The 16,771-nt window shown below is 38.0% G+C and overlaps 1 protein-coding gene across 1 annotated transcript; it reads right to left on the bottom strand.

Moving 5' to 3' along the window:
- Positions 1 to 1,483: 1,483 nt before the first annotated feature.
- Positions 1,484 to 15,549, bottom strand: LOC145167837 (phospholipase A I-like). The gene is made up of 18 exons (XM_079087096.1): positions 14,774 to 15,549; positions 13,292 to 13,439; positions 13,056 to 13,134; positions 12,821 to 12,974; positions 12,520 to 12,726; positions 12,178 to 12,423; positions 11,932 to 12,094; positions 11,579 to 11,839; positions 10,898 to 11,019; positions 10,644 to 10,805; positions 10,286 to 10,484; positions 9,982 to 10,118; positions 9,772 to 9,910; positions 9,431 to 9,634; positions 8,830 to 9,283; positions 2,395 to 2,611; positions 2,192 to 2,281; positions 1,484 to 2,065 (listed from the first exon to the last, which is right to left on the bottom strand). The coding sequence occupies exons 1-18, from the start codon at positions 15,350 to 15,352 to the stop codon at positions 1,580 to 1,582; spliced, it is 4,047 nt and encodes a 1,348-aa protein (XP_078943222.1). The 5' UTR covers positions 15,353 to 15,549; the 3' UTR covers positions 1,484 to 1,579.
- Positions 15,550 to 16,771: the final 1,222 nt, after the last annotated feature.

Below are 16,771 nucleotides of genomic sequence, written 5' to 3'. Positions count from 1 at the left end.
CGGTGTTGGAAAGTTTAGGCATCTACTACCTATCGTTATTTTCCCTTCCAGTGGCTTTCGAAATGAAGATGGAGGCTTGTTTTGCTCAGTTTTTCTGGGGTATGGAAAATCATGAAGAAAATATACACTGGATGCATTAGGATTTAAATCTCAATTATAAGGAATATGGGGGGGTTATCGGTAGGCGTGAAGGCTTTAACCAAGCTTTGATTTTTAAGTGGAAATGGAGATTCCTTAATAATCCTAATGCACTTTGGGTTAGGATTATTAAGAGGTGCTATGGTTTCTCTTGTGGTTTTCAGGGTGGTAGCCGTCAAGGGGTGTGGATTTTAGTGTTATCAATGTGGAATTTGAGAGGTAGGATGTACTCTTAAGGTTCCATTCCAACGCCTTCGGTGAAAAGGAAAGTAGGGAATGAGGAGATGACCAGATTTTGGAAGGATGAGTGGTATGGAGATTCCATTTTCATGGTTCGGTCCCGCATTTGTTTGCTTTGGCTGATATTCCCACTTCTTGTGTTAGTGATTATTATGATGAAAACGGACGGTGGTTTGTATGGAGGATGGAGGTTGATGTTGGTGCTACAAGGGAGGAAATAGTTCCTCTACAATCAGTCAGTTCATCTGGATATAAGGCAAGATACTTGGTCGTGGGAGTTAGATCCATCTGGATGCTTTTCAAGTAATTCTACTAGACACGTTCTTGATGCAGTTACCCTCCTATGGCGGAAACTACTTCATGTTGGAATACATCTTTAACTATAAAGATAAATATTTTTATTTGGCGATTGTGTCTGAACAGGTTGCCATTTAGGTCCTCTTTGGATTTGAGAGGGGTTAAGCTTCCCTTAGTTCTTTGTCCTTGTTGTGTAGAGGTTCCAGGCGATTCATTTATTTTTACAATGTGAGGTAGCGACCCAGCTTTAGAGTCGGGCTGCTAGATGGGTTGATTTGGTGATTCCTTCTTTTTTATTCAGTGTAGGAGGTGTTTCTTTGGGTTGACGACACTGCAAACGTGCTCGCCGTGTGTTGGTTGACACGGTGATTTGCACTTTGATTTGGGTCTTATGGACTTATCGGATCGAGCTGCTTTTTGGAGATTCCAAACCGAAGAAGTAAATTTTGTTTGATTCCATTGTTTTTTTTTTCTTTTAATTGGTTCTCGAATAGGAATAAGAGGGGTTGCAAAACTGGAATTACTGGATGCAAAACCCTATAATGTAATTTTCTCTTGTTGTTTGCTAGTTGCTTGGTAGTTCCTTAATGCAATTTTTAGCCGTTTTTATAGTCTATATATTAAGACTCCTGCCTATTGTTCCTGTCACCGAATTAATGACTGTATTTGATTGCAATCAACAATAATACTTGTTCAACTTGGCTAAACAAATTGTATACATGGTAAAAGCATACTTATCAACATAACAAATGATACAAATAACAAGATTTTTGGCATTGATCACCATACCAAAACATTTATTGCAGCATATAGCATATAAACAAATATGTAATAAACACTAACTATGTTCTTTTGTTTCTCTTTTTTTTTTTAAAAAAGATATAATGTATTTGTTTTGTAAAGTCTAAAGCAGACGAGGGAGATGACATGAATACCTAATTGTCCGATGAGCATCAAGAGCATTTAGTAAAGCAACATCAACTCTCTCTCCTCTAAGATATATGGAATCATACAAGTGATGCGTGAAATTGGATAGATCTTCCTCATCATCATCATCCCAAATTAACGTCCCTCGACCTGCTGCTACACCCGGAGTGGGTGTCTCTCTCTCCATTGTCATGTCTTCCCATTCACTCCCTGGGCTCATGGGCCCCACTGTCATCACATCTTCATCTTCTAGGTCCTCCACCCCGATCTCAAATTTAACTCTCTCCAGTTCAGTTAAGTTGAAAGATCCATGGAATGATGTTAAGTGTGTTTGTGTTTCTTCGGGTTGTATTGAAGGGCAAATAACGGCTTTAGCACCCGAGTCTAGAAATGCTTTTATTAGAGCTGTCGTTGGCCCATATAGGCCCGTGTATATTATAATTCTATCTCTCCAACCACCAACCTACAATAAACAACCAAAACAAAACAAAACAACATTTTGTTATTCTAAGTAATTAAAATACATTATTACAAGAGAGATAAGCCAAAAAAGATAAAGTAAATCAGAATTGGAGTAAAACACACCCACCATCCAACGAACATCTGCAGGAGCCAAGTGCATACAAGGAACAGTCCTACGAAACATGTAAGCTCCAAATTCTTGACCTTCTTCATTAACCTTCATACATATCCACAGAAATCACATCATTATATTACAACTTTCAAGGGCATTCATGTCTTTTCTTTATATTATAGTATATGATGTTTTATGGGGTAAGAAATTAAAGAGACCTGAGTTTGTCGGCCTATGTACTGATGTACAACAACCCCAATCTGGAAGTAGGGCCTACAGGCAACCAAATCAGCAACACAAGAGATGTTTGAAATGTCTGACATGTAACGCCTACGCCCCCCTTTCAACATCGACTGAAAACTATATTTCACTTTTTCCAGAAACTTCTCTGCCAGCTCACCCGGTTCAGCAACCACAAATACATCATTTTTCCAACTGCCCACAACATACAATATATATCTTTACTTATCTTATATCTCACTTATTAACTGCCTAAAATTTTCTCTATACTGTATTGCTCATGTTTAAACAATTTAGCAATTTAAAAAAAAAAAATTGCTAAAAAGGTCAAACTGTTGGGGTTGAAACACACTTTTATTCAGAACTAGAACAAAAGAGAAGAGCTTACACGCTCAATATTACAAGAAAAAGAAACAACCCTCTAATACTCACTCTAAGTATTACACACTACACTCTCTGTTTGTGGTGTCTTACAACTGAGGTTAGAGCCTCTATTTATACTTAAACAAGCCTACAATTACTACTGCTACCATTTATTGTGTTCATTATGTGAACATACGAAGTTGCCATTTGAGTTCTTATTGTCAACAAAGGAGGGATTCATTTGTCAACTAAAGAGGGTGGTACAGCTACTCATGGCAGGTTCACACCCAAGTAGGTTTACACTCACATTCTCCCCCTTAAACCTAACTTGGTTCGAGATTCGTCACTCCGATCATGTTTCGCATTTCACCATGTTTCACGTATGCTAAAGCCTTTGTAAAGATGTCCGCCCGTTGATCCTTCGAGTTGACATATTCCACTATAATTTGCCCACGTTCAACACATTCTCGTATGAAGTGATAACGAATGTCAATGTGTTTGCTTCGACCATGAAACACAGGATTTTTCATCAATGCGATTGCTGACTTGTTATCGACATATAAGGTGATAGGCATAATATGATGTCCCGTGAGCTCCTTCACGAGATTAGCAAGCCAAATGGCTTGACATGTTGCTGTTGTAGCTGCCATGAACTCGGCTTCACACGTGGACAAAGCAACAGTCTTTTGCTTTTGGGATTGCCAAGTTATCGCATTCCTTCCCAGATAGAAAATCATTCCACTTGTGCTCTTGCTATCAACAGGGTCACCTCCAAGATCACTATCGGTAAAACCAACCAAATCTTCAATTTCACGACCTCTTCCATAGTTGATTCCATAATCAACAGTTCCTTTTACGTATCGCAAGATGTGTTTCACAACTTGGAAATGCAAAGTGGTTGGTTCCTCCATGAAACGACTTGCAATTCCAACTGAAAATGACAAGTTCGGTCGAGTGTGAGTCAAGTACCTCAAACAACCTACCACTCGCCTATATTCAGTTGGATCAACTTTTTCACCATCTTCATCCTTCTTAACCTTCAACTTAGGTTCCATTGGTGACGTTGTCGGATTGCAATCCAGCAACCCAAATTGCTCTAAAATCTTCTTTGCATAAGCCGTTTGTCGCAAAGATATTCCCCACTTCTTTTGCGAAACTTCGATTCCAAGGTAGTAAGAAAGTAATCCCAAGTCACTCATTTCGAATTCTTTCTTCATTTGTTCTTTGAATTCGACAACATCATTAGTGTTCGACCCGGTAATGATCAAGTCATCAACATAGACACCAACAATAAGAATTTTGTCTTTTGAGTTCCTTTTGTAAACAGCTGGGTCTTGTGAACTTTTTGTAAAACCAAGCCTTTTTAAGCTTTTATCCAAACGAATGTTCCAAGCTCGAGGAGCTTGTCGTAGACCATAAAGAGCTTTATAAAGCTTGAACACCTTGTGACTGTTTGCTTTATCAACATATCCTTCTGGTTGGGTGACATAAACCTCCTCTTTGAGATCTCCATTGAGAAAAGCCGATTTGACATCGAGATGGTGGACAACCCACCCATGTTGAGCTGCTAAGGCAAGAATGAGCCTTACGGTGTCAAGTCGTGCTACCGGTGCAAAAACTTCATCAAAGTCGACTCCTTCCTTTTGTACAAATCCTTTTGCTACAAGTCGAGCTTTATGCTTCACCACTTTTCCCAAGTTGTCTTTCTTCACTTTAAACACCCATTTCAAACCGATTGCTTTGTGTCCGGATGGCAAATCGGTAAGTTGTCATGTCTTGTTCTTCTCGATTGCATCCAACTCTGTTTGCATAGCCTCCTGCCATGCCTTAGAGGTTACCGCCTCTTTAAAATTCAAGGGTTGATCCGCTGCAATCATCAACAATTCTCCGGGTTCAAGGAACACATTTTCGGTTTCAGAATAAATATCGGTTAACGGACGCAATCCCCTTGGCCCAATCTCACTAGAAGGGCTTTCCATATGGGGCGAGGTTGAAGAAAACGGGGCTGAGACAGGAGTATGTGGAGCTGGTTCAGGCTCGTCAAATTCAGCATATGGTTGTCCAACTTGGATAGCATCGATTCCTGGGCTGTTTGGTTGTTCCGGATTGATTTCGGGGTCATTTTGAGGTGTTTCGAGGTGTATTTGGGGTTGTGGTTCAATTATGGTAAAGGTCTTAGGAGTCGCCATCTCTTCTTTTTTGTTTTTGTACCAATTCCATTCTTCTTTTTCGTCAAAAACAACATCGCGACTAACTCGCAACTTTCGGTCTTGCGGATCAAACAAACGGTTGCCTTTAGTTCCATCTTCCACACCTAAATACACCATCTTCTTACTTCGATCATCAAGCTTCTTCAAGTGACCACCTACAAGTTTAGCAAAAGCAACACAACCAAAAACTTTTAGATGTTCAAGGTTGGGCTTTTTGCCAAACCACGTTTCATAAGGCGTCTTGTCGGGAAGTACTTTTGTTGGCAGGCGGTTGAGAAGATAAACTGCATGTCTAACCGCTTCTCCCCAAAACTCTCCCGGAACATTTCTACCTTTGAGCAGACTTCTTGCCATGTCCATAACGGTCCGATTTCGCCTTTCTACAACTCCGTTCTGTTGAGGCGAATATGGTGTCGTAAGATGTCTTTGAATACCATTTTCTTCACAAAATAATGAGAATTCTTTTGAAGTGAACTCTCCCCCTCGGTTCGTTCGAAGTGTCTTTATTTTATAACCTGAATTCTTTTCAACCATCAACTTGAACCGTTTGAAAGCGCTCAAGGCTTGAGACTTCTCCGATAGCATGTAAACTCACATCCACCGGCTAAAATCGTCTACTAAAAGGAGAAAATATTTACTCCCTCCAACAGACGTAGGTGTGATCGGACCACATAAGTCCGCATGAACAAGTTGTAGAGGTTTTTGAGCCCGAAAAACTGCATGATCCGGGAAAGGAATTCGGGTTTGTTTGGAAAGAACGCACCCTTCACATACTTGGTTTGGGTGCTCAATCTTTGGGACTCCGATTGCCATATTCTTTTCGGACAACTTCTTTAAGGCGAGAAAGTTAACATGACCGAGTCTAGAATGCCATATCCAAGCTGGTTCGTCTTTTGTTGCTAAAAGACAAGTCGGTCTACCGGTCCTTAAAGGAGTTTTATATAACCGGTTTGGGGATCGTTTAACTCTCAAAAGTAGAGTTTTGTTTCTGTCAAACAATGTCAGATCCGACCCATCCATTATGACCCGACTCCCTTCCTCCGTCATTTGTCCAAGACTAATAATATTGTTTTTTAGACTTGGAATGAAATATACCTCATTAAGGAGTCTTTGCTCGCCATTTTTGCTATCGAATAAAATCGACCCTTTTCCCAAAATAGCGACGGTCAAACCATCCCCAAATTTCACATGGACCGTAACGTGCTCATCTAGTTCGCGAAACTTTGAGCGGTCTCCAGTCATGTGATTGCTAGCACCGTTGTCGAGATACCATACCTCAGACTCGACTCGACTTTCTCCCGATGCAAGAAGATTAACATAAATCTTCTCTCTTAGAGACACTTTTTTGTGTGCATATTCTTGTGAGGTTGCCATCATTAAAATAGGCTATTCTTCGTTGGCTTGAGTGAGGTTTGCCTCCTCACCTCGATTCTTGTTTGGACACTCCGAGGCATAATGATCAAATTGTTCACAAGTAAAGCATTTGACTTTACTTTTATCCTTTCGAGAAGGATTATGGTCATTCCGATTTGTATTGTACTCGCGACCACCTCCTTGGCCACGTCCACGACCTCGGCCTCGTCCCCGGCCTCGGTTACCATGTCCTCCTCGTCCTCTTGAAGTGTTTGACGAGTTTCTCTCGCCAGTTTGCTTCGAACGAGATGCCCACTCGGCATGTGTAAGCAATAGAGAAGGTCCTTCTTCTTTTTCTCCATAGCTTCGAAGTCTCTCTTCATGGGTCTTAAGACGACCCACAACTTCTTCCACCGTCATATTCTTCAAATCTCCGAATTGCTCGATCGATGTTACGATTTGTATAAATCGTATCGGTACGGCTCGCAAAAACTTCTTCACAACCGTAATTTCTTCAATCTTTTCACCTAGAGATCGAATACCGGTTATGATAGTATTCAATCTCATGGAAAAATCATCTACCGATTCACTGTCTTTCATCCGGATCACCTCGAAGTCACTTCTCAAGGTTTGAGCTTTAGACTCCTTGACCCGATCGGCTCCCATGTGCATCATCTTGAGCGTTTCCCATGCTTCTTTAGCTGTGTCCTTCTCAGCTAACATCAGAAGTACGTCCTCTGGAATTGCTTGATAAATAGCCGCAAGAGCCATCCGATCTTTACGTTTGTCCGTTTCTGCATTTTTAATTACATCCCATACTCCTTGTGCTTGTAAATTCACTCGCATTTTTATGGCCCACACCGCGTATTTCATCTTCGTGAGCATTGGATAGTGTAACGTAACGCTACCGTCTTTCCCGGTCCTTTGAAAACTTTCAACTCCGGCTTGAGAAGATGACGAGGTTGGTGTAGTCATTCTTGGCATATACTTGGGCATACACGAGTAAGAAATTTTTTTTTTTTTTTTTTTTTTTGAAGTACGGGGACCAATATGAACTTTTCAGAAGTTCAGGGGGCAAACAGAACTTTTACAGAAGTAAAACAGGGGCTAAATTGAAATTTTTCTGAAAAACGGGACCAAAATTGTAATTTTTCTGAAAAACAGGGGCTAAATTGCACTTTCCGGAAAAACAGGGGCTAAACTGCAATTTCCAGAACTTTGGTCAGCTGCTGATGTCACTGCTACAGTGCTTGCTACAGTGTCGTCTTCTCCGGCGAACCCTGGTTTTTCCGGCGACTTTTCCGGCAGATTTGACCAACTTTGACCGGTGATTTGGAGGCCTTCCGGTGGTCAAAAAATTTAAAAAAAATATATTTTCGGAATCCTCAGAACGAGACCTTTCCAACGGTGTACTCCGAAATTGTTTTTGAGACAAAAAAATTTCGACCAAAAAACAAAGAATGCTTCCCCCGGAGCTTAACCAAGCTCTGATACCACTTGTTGGGGTTGAAACACACTTTTATTCAGAACTAGAACAAAAGAGAAGAGCTTACACGCTCAATATTACAAGAAAAAGAAACAACCCTCTAATACTCACTCTAAGTATTACACACTACACTCTCTGTTTGTGGTGTCTTACAACTGAGGTTAGAGCCTCTATTTATACTTAAACAAGCCTACAATTACTACTGCTACCATTTATTGTGTTCATTATGTGAACATACGAAGTTGCCATTTGAGTTCTTATTGTCAACAAAGGAGGAATTCATTTGTCAATTAAAGAGGGTGGTACAGCTACTCATGGCAGGTTCACTCCCAAGTAGGTTTACACTCACACAAACAAATTAAAACTCACACATGGCGAGTGTTTACAAACTAACCTCCTAGCTAAAGTTACTTTAATAAAAAAGTAATTAAATATTTTAATTTTTCAATAATAGCTTTTGTTGTCACATTACAAATATTTATTATTTACTAGATACAAAAAAACAAAATAGACAACAAGCCATTTTGACCGTTTTCTCGATCCGCTCATATACAACGTTGTTGGGAAAGAGGTGAAACACATTTTTTTTTCTTTGGATAGTGTTTTTTATTTTCAAAAAAAAAAAAAACATGATCTAAAGAAAGAAAAATGCTCTCTTGTTTTTTTTTTCACTAAATATGCAACCCTATTTCACTCTAGGACCAAAATATTGTAACAAGACCTGTTACCTCATAATGCCACACACACCGATTGAATGCTTATTTATCCAACAAGATTTTACCTTTTTTTTTTTACCAATTTATGCAACCGACATGAATTATACAACACCTTCAACCGGTTAACAAGTTAGCATGCAGCCAAATAATTGCATCTTAATTTTGGTGATAAATTGAAACACTTTTTTTCTTCACAAATTGGGTAAAAAAATAAAATCGAAACCTGGTTGCATAAATGAGTATTGAATTTATATTGGTTAATGAAGGAAGAAAGAAGCAAAGAACCTTAAAATGGAGCCATTTGAATCGTTTTGAAGAGCCAAATGAACAACTCCAACCTGTGGTGAATTCTGTAACTTGTCATGTAGGTATCGAATCGGCTCTGAGAGCTTTCTTAGTGTTGTTGGTGATTCTAAGGGGGGTGGTGGGGCACAACTTTTATCTGTAAAGTTTCCATCAAGACCTAAGTGGGGCCCAGGCCCAGTATCAGAACCAAAGAGACGTGAACTTGATGGGAAGCTTGCAGTGAACAATGGTGATGATGTAGGTGGAGAGGGAGATGATAATGATGATGATGATGATGATGTCACATCCATGAGAAATATTTTTATTCCATTTCCTGAACAAAATGTCTCGAGTGATTGAATATGGCTGCTTAAGTTTTTCCGAGAATCCGGGGAATTTGAAGCCTTCACTAGTAGCACATAGCGTCTCCAGCCTAAACAAGGTCCGTTTTCACCTGAAAAAATTATATGGAAATCCAAGCTTAAAATCATTCATGAGGGTTCTTACAAATAGAAAATGTAATGTAATTTATTATTATTATTGTATACAACAGTTAATGAGAAAAAGAGAAACAAGATTTCATGCAGCAATCCAATTGTACCTATATTTAGGCGCCTTGGCTTGAGGAACTGAGGAGAGTTTAGAATGTCAGGCATTTTTCCATCCTTATAATTCTGCAACAATTTTTCACACACTTGTTTAAAAGCTGAAGAGTTGTTCTGAATATAATCATTAGTGGCTGCTTCCAACTTAAGCCATATGGTAGGATCAGTCTCATCCAACTCCATATCACAACGTTCATCCACTGTAAAACACACCACAAACACCAATCTACTTTTATGGATTTCTTTATATATATATATATATATATATATATATATATATATATATATAAAGAAGAATTTAAAATGGAATAGATAATTAGAGAAAAGGTTATTGGACCTGGATTGAATCGAAAATACTGAATATCAGGAATCATGGTGAGCAATGTGCTTAACATATGCTCGATCCTCTCAACTGAACATGCACTTTCAACCAACACTTGGCCAGTATCCAAATAACGCCACCCACCTTTTCGAACCTTGAATAAGAAAAAAGATGAATAAATATTTATTTATGTAAAGTATTGAAATTTGGTGTATTAATAATTACCTTAGTTGGAACAGAACAACAACCAACTGAAACTAAGGTGTCAATTTTTGCATCTGGCCATAACAGTTGTGCTTCTCGTATTGCAAAAATAGTAGGGTTATTTGCAACAATCGCACCATCTTGCCACCGAAATATACCTAAAAATAATCACACTTACTTATTTTTAAGTCCAAACTTTTTACAAATTAATTTCTTCCATTCCCAAAGTGAGTGTGTCGTCATCTCATGAAATACTATTTAAACAACATTTATTCAAACAGACAGACAGACATCACTTAATAGGAGGTGTTGGTGATACTCATACCATCAGTGTAATCATCGAGATAATATGGAGCTGCAGATGATGCTCTAATAGCTTGCCATAAATGATGTCTACAGCTTCCCATATAAGCACCACGTTTGTATCCAATTTGAGCACCATTAGTTGATGTTACAGATCCCCCACTTGTTGCTGCTAAATTTTCTGCAATTGTCAAAGGAGCTTCTAGTGTCCCTGCAGGATACTTCACTTCCAATGTACAAATATTAATCACCAAAGAGTCAAAAATAGCAACCTACTTTCACTTATTTGTGTAATAATAAACAGATGAAAGAAAGTGTGTTGCTATTTCTTTAATCCAAACTAAAAAAAAAAAAAAAAAAAAAAGAAACATAGTGAAAACCTGATAGTTACGGAATATAAATGGCTGAGAAGGCGACACGCTGACTAAAGTCGATATTACAATAACTTTGGGAATATTTTTCACTGCTGAGTCTATTAAGAGATCTCCATCCTCTTCTGCACATATCTCTTTCAATAATCTCTCAAATTCATCAGCGCTGTGCTGGACACAGATATGAAACCAGATAGCTTTAGCAAATAATCATTAATCAGGAAATTTTGTATACGAAAATAGAAAGGGAGAATTCTGCATACTTTAGATCCATGTACAACAACTCTAAAATTTTGTGACGAACTTTTGTAAAGCTGATCGAACTTCTCTCTCCAAGTTGCTGCTTCGTTATCCCTTGGAACGGGTTCCGCAAAAACAAGTTTTCCTTTAGATTTGTAGAGAAATCAATTGTAAAGAAAGACAATTGTGTTAGCATAGTCACATGCATAAGGTTCCATTTGTTTGGTTATGTAGGACAGGTTGTACTGCATTTGACATGCATTAGACTAGGACTGATACTCATGTCCATTGAAAAAAAAATTGCAAAATTTTATACCACCCCAAAAAGGGAGAAAAGGGATTCTCTCTCGATCTTTGGTCTGTGTAAAAGACGAAAATGCCATCTCCATCATCATTGAAAATATCCCTAGAAAGTTTGTCTAGTCTTGTCCCATGTAACAAACGCAGCCTTATGGCTGCGTTTGTTGATCGAGACTGGATTGGACTAGACAGACTTTCTAGGGATATTTTCAATGATGATGGAGATGGCATTTTCGTCTTTTACACAGACCGGAGATCGAGAGAGAATCCCTTTTCCACCTTTTTAGGGTGGTATAAAAAATTGCAATTTTTTTTTTCGATGGACATGAGTATCAGTCCTAGCCTAATGCATGCCAAATGCAGTACAACTAACTGTTGAGTCATGTCATGAGGCCATAGCCGACCTAGATTTTTGTATATGTCTTCACATTTTTCCAAGGACATGAGTTTAATTCCAAGAGCAACAGCAAGCATGCCACCGGTTGAAGTGCCACATATAAGGTCAAACATCTCATGTATCTGTTTCCCTGTTCCCTTCTCAATCTCCTTAAGAATTTGAACAGTAGCAAGACCTTTCATCCCACCTCCATCCATTGTAAGTATACGCAGTCCTTGCTTTGGTACCTGTCTTCCTTTGATACAACGCCGCAGACTCTCATTCTCCCCTATATATATAATAACAATACACTATTTAATATAACCATAAATCAAATAATATACTTATAGCAAAATCACCAAATAAATAAAACTAACTAACCGAGAATTGCAAGAACACGAGCTGCAGCTTTCCTCACACGTAACTCAAATGCAACTGTAAGCCGTAGAAGAAGATCCCTCAAACTTTCAGAAGCAACAAGCATCAGCCGGTTTTCTAAACAGAAGGCTAAGTTCCCAATAGCTAGTAAAGACGCCCTTTGTACCTAATTAATGAATCATTAATAAATTCATTCAGCACTTTTACTTCATCCACAAGAAAGAAAAAGAAAAAAAAAATAGTGTTCACCTCAGGATCTTTATGTGCGCATAAGATTTTTAAAGATCTCACCACATCCTTGTTCATCATCTTTTGGGCGACTGTATCAGAGACAAACCCTAATTTTGCCACAACTTGCAAAACGGATTTCAGCTCTTGAGGGCCCGCAGAATTCAGAACTCTTTGAATGGGTTGCATGATGTCACATTTCATCAACTGAAGCGATACGGATACATCCGAGGCAAGAGAGGTAAGTGCAGAACAAGCTTGCTCAACCTATATATATAAGACAGAGTAGTACATATATACATGATACAACTAATTATAAGGAAAAAAATATATATATATGATAAAAATGGCAACTGAACTAACCACATGATGGTTTTCGCTACTTATCATGCTGATGAGCTGGCGAACTGCATTTTCATCTTTACCAATAACCACACGGTTTCCTTCATCTTGCATCATCTTTGCAAGGGCTGATGCCAGCAAAGAGTGGTGGCATGAAGAATAACGAAATATAAGTGCAAAAAAGGCACTCAGCTTGTGTCGCGAAGAGAAGTATGAACTATTCTCCATCTGCATTCCATCTAATACAAGTTAGACACTGACACTGACACTGACAAATGATAGCACCAAAGAAAAGCATGTCATCATCCAAATATATTATTACCTCTATCTGCACATTGACTGATCTCAGATGGTCATCTGCAACTATACGGATGTTTGCAAGAGAAAGGTGACGAAGTTGGTGCAAAGGCAAAATTTGGGGAAGAAATTCAAGCGGATTACCAAATAGCCTGAGAACACGTAATTCTGCCATTGCCCTACATAAACAAAAAGGTCAAAATAATATTTATCATTTTTTCTAAATAATATGCTACAAAATTTATTTATAATCGAGTCACCTGAAATCAAAAAGAGGACAGACGAGCTTATTGTGTTCAAGTGATAACTCCACGAGTCCAATGCACCTCCTGAGTTCAACTGTTTGTGGTTCAAACAAAAAAGGCACATGTCACAAGCTGTAAATCGGTCCTATACACCTACATAAATCGGATATAAATTCTCAGGAAAATAGGAAAATCGATATTTTATATTATGTATATATGTTATATGTATACACACACACATACAAGTGTACCTGGTACTGAAACTAACATGTTGTAGTCAACTGTGAGTACTTTAAGGCTTTTCATGTCGCCAACTTCTGGGGGTAAATTTGACAGCTTGTTGTTATCAAGATATAGCTTCTCAAGAAGTGGCAGTTTAGTCAACTCTACTGGAAGTGTCTGAAAATATAAATGAGGGCAAATTTGTAAAAAGTTTGAAGCCTTCTTTCACAAAGTTTCTTTATGAAGTCGTTATTTGCACATTAAGTCAAAACGAAACACCCATATATAGCTTACTGGATTAGGTCATGTCCCCATTAAGTTCATTAAGTATAAGAAATAATACCTTAATCATTTTTAAAAAACACTATGACCTACAACATCTTTACACTAAATAATACATGTATAACAAAATGTTATTGACTTTGCTAATATAGAAATAGACCCTTTTGCCATGCAAAACCTTTTCACTAATAATATTTTCCATTGTATCCACACAGGTTAAATGGAAAAATAGAAACGTGCTTTTGTTGATTTGTTTATTGTAGCATCTTAGTTTTATTTCTTCATATTACAACATTGTACTTTGAACATTTATCCAAGTATATTAAGGTCATCCACTACAAAACAATGAACAATTTTCATTGGTACAATTTGGTAGATTTTTTCAAAGTATAATGTCCTAATAAAAGTGAAAGTATAATGCTACAACTCGGTAGATATCTCACACTACAATGTCTTAATAAGAAAAAAAAACTGAAAGTACAATGTTGTAGTAGAAAGAAATGAAAGTATGATGTTATAATACACAAATAAATGAAAGTGCATTATATGAAGGTGTAAATGAACTGAAACTACATTATATAAAGGTGACCAACAGCTCATTGTTTACCATAGTGAATTTATATTGAATAACGATTCTTCATTAATAGACTCAAAACTTCATCTTTAAATAATCAGAAAGCAAGAGCAGGATACCCAAAAACTAGAAACTGAATCCTAATATTCAGATAATCACTTCCAAAATAAGACCAAATATGCATTTAATTAGTATTCTTGGTAATCCAACAAACATTCAACTAATCAATAGGAACTTGAATATAAAAATTTGTCAAAAGTAGATTTGGTAAAATAACTGTGTCAAAAAAGAGGTAGATTTGGAGATTATTTGAAACTAGTTCTTGGATCTTAATGGGTGAAGAAGATGATGACAAAAAAATGACTTGGTGTATATGAAAAAATAAAAAATCAATTCAATAGGACAAACTGAAAAGTAAAGTTGTTGCTTTATCATCTTAAACTTTAAAATAAAGATCAAATCGACAATATAAATACTTGAATTCTAATAAAAGTTCATGTAAGCAAAATGTTGTCACCTAGATGCCATCTACTCATTTGAATATTTAACTTGTTCAAGTCAAAAGCTTTTTGAAAGTAGTAAGAAAAAGAAGATACAGTAATATTAAGTCAAATAATTTGAGAAATAAGTTTTGAAGGAGCAAGAAAAAGCTTACAGACAAACCGCAACTGTAGAGGCTGACGACAGTAACATTCGTCCAATGATCAGCGATAAATCTCACCCCTACCACAACAGCTTGACCCGTACCCGTACCCATACCCCACCCAGAGGCGGCTGCAAAATCTGATTGCATCAACTTAGTAAGGACGCCCATTCCATCATACTGTTGGCCGGACCCTCCGACCCGTGACATGGCAACCGCCCTAAGTGGATCTCTCTGTTTCACAACCTTCATACCCACACGCACCAAATCCCCACCGGAATCATCACATGCTGTTTCCGACAACGTGATCACCACCGTATCTTGCGGCAAAGGCAAAGCTACCATTACCTGAGACTGGAGCCTCAATGCAACCTGACCATCGTCATCGGCGGCATTCCAATCGAGATCGATTCGAAACCCTAACTCTTGGTCGTTACAAATGTGGTTGTCTTTTTCCGACGATAAACTCGACGAAGGCGGTGATGATGATGAAGGTGAACGGTTTTGATCATCTATTGTTTCCTCTATACCGTAATGTAAAGATAGATGAAACACATCGGATGGCCTCTTCCAACCTAATCCCCACGACATTGTATATCAACATAAAATTTCCCTCATGCAGAGACGATCATCGATCGAAATTTGGATCTTTTAACAACATTTCGTGCTTTTGGACAAATCGATTGAAGAATTGTAGGGCTTAACCGAAGCATTTACAATGGTATATGATTATTTTCAAGGATCGTGATTCAAAACCAAGGATGATATGATACGAAACCGCCATTCCAGTAAAGTTGATCATCTACTTCGTCTTGTAATTTCCGGAGAGTTTATTGGTTCTTTGAACTATTTTAAAAATAGTCCTTTCACTATCTCTAAAACTACACCTTCTACCTAAATCCCTCCCACTAATAAGAATGTCATATTAAAAAAAATGGAAAATGACATAACGGTCCTAATATGTATTTCGACTTTACCCTTCCAGTCCTTGAAGTTTTTTTCGTACCTTTTAAGAGAACAAATTTGTTTTTGTCGGGTCGATTTGGTCACTTTGGACAAAATGAAGGTGTGACACGGTTACCCCTTTTACACATAGACCTTGACTAATCACTATTGGCTCATATGAGCTCTCTCTCTCTCTCTCTCTCTCTCTCTCTCTCTCTCTCTCTCTCTTTCTCTCTCTCTTCCTCACCCTCCGGTTTTCCTCTTCCTCGGCTCAGGCAACTCAAACTATATACATACACACATTTTTAATTAAAAACAAACAAAGACCCCCCCCATTAATCTACAAAATAAACTCGTATTTAAACCACATCTTCAAATTAGATTCAATTCAAAAGGAATAAGGAACTAGAATATTAATCTTTAAAATTAAACCTGATGAACCTCAAGTCAGATTTAATGATCTGAATCCATAACCAAGTAAACTAAAAATTTGCTTTTCTACTTGATACATGTAATCAAAATTGTAACACTGTAAATTTCCAGATAAATATTTCATTTTTTTAAATCACATAATTCAATATCATATTTCCCAAAAACCACAAAATGTATAAGTTGTCAAACACAAGTCCACAATGTTTGATAAAATCCCAGAATCCTCAAAATCATGATCTCTATCTAGTGTGTACAATCAAGCTGGCGCCTTCCCGCGATCCTTTAAAGTACCTGAAACAAATATCACACAACACGGTAAACACGAAGCTTAGTGAGTTCCCCAAAATACCACAAGCAAATAATCAGCCTCTCATGGGCTATATCTCGATAAGGACCCTCCGGCCATGTATCTCAGTGAAGACCCTCCGGTCTCACAGCTCGGGTCGGACCATCCAGTCTGGTACCTCAGTGAAGACCCTCCGGTCTCACAAGAACAGAATAACTCAATAAGGCACAGGAGTAATATACGGCATAAATCACAAAGACAAAATGCATGATATCACATAACTCAGTATAAGCACATAAGACCCTCCGGTCACACAATGATTACCACTCAGGTAAGTATAGCGAGAA

This window comes from Lactuca virosa, chromosome 1, assembly GCF_052849685.1.
Source record: "Lactuca virosa cultivar CGN04683 chromosome 1, Lactuca_virosa_CGN04683_v6, whole genome shotgun sequence".
NCBI classification, from domain to species: domain Eukaryota; kingdom Viridiplantae; phylum Streptophyta; class Magnoliopsida; order Asterales; family Asteraceae; genus Lactuca; species Lactuca virosa.
The sequence above is the reverse complement of the archived record's forward strand: the minus strand, read 5'-3'. Positions and strand labels throughout refer to the sequence as shown.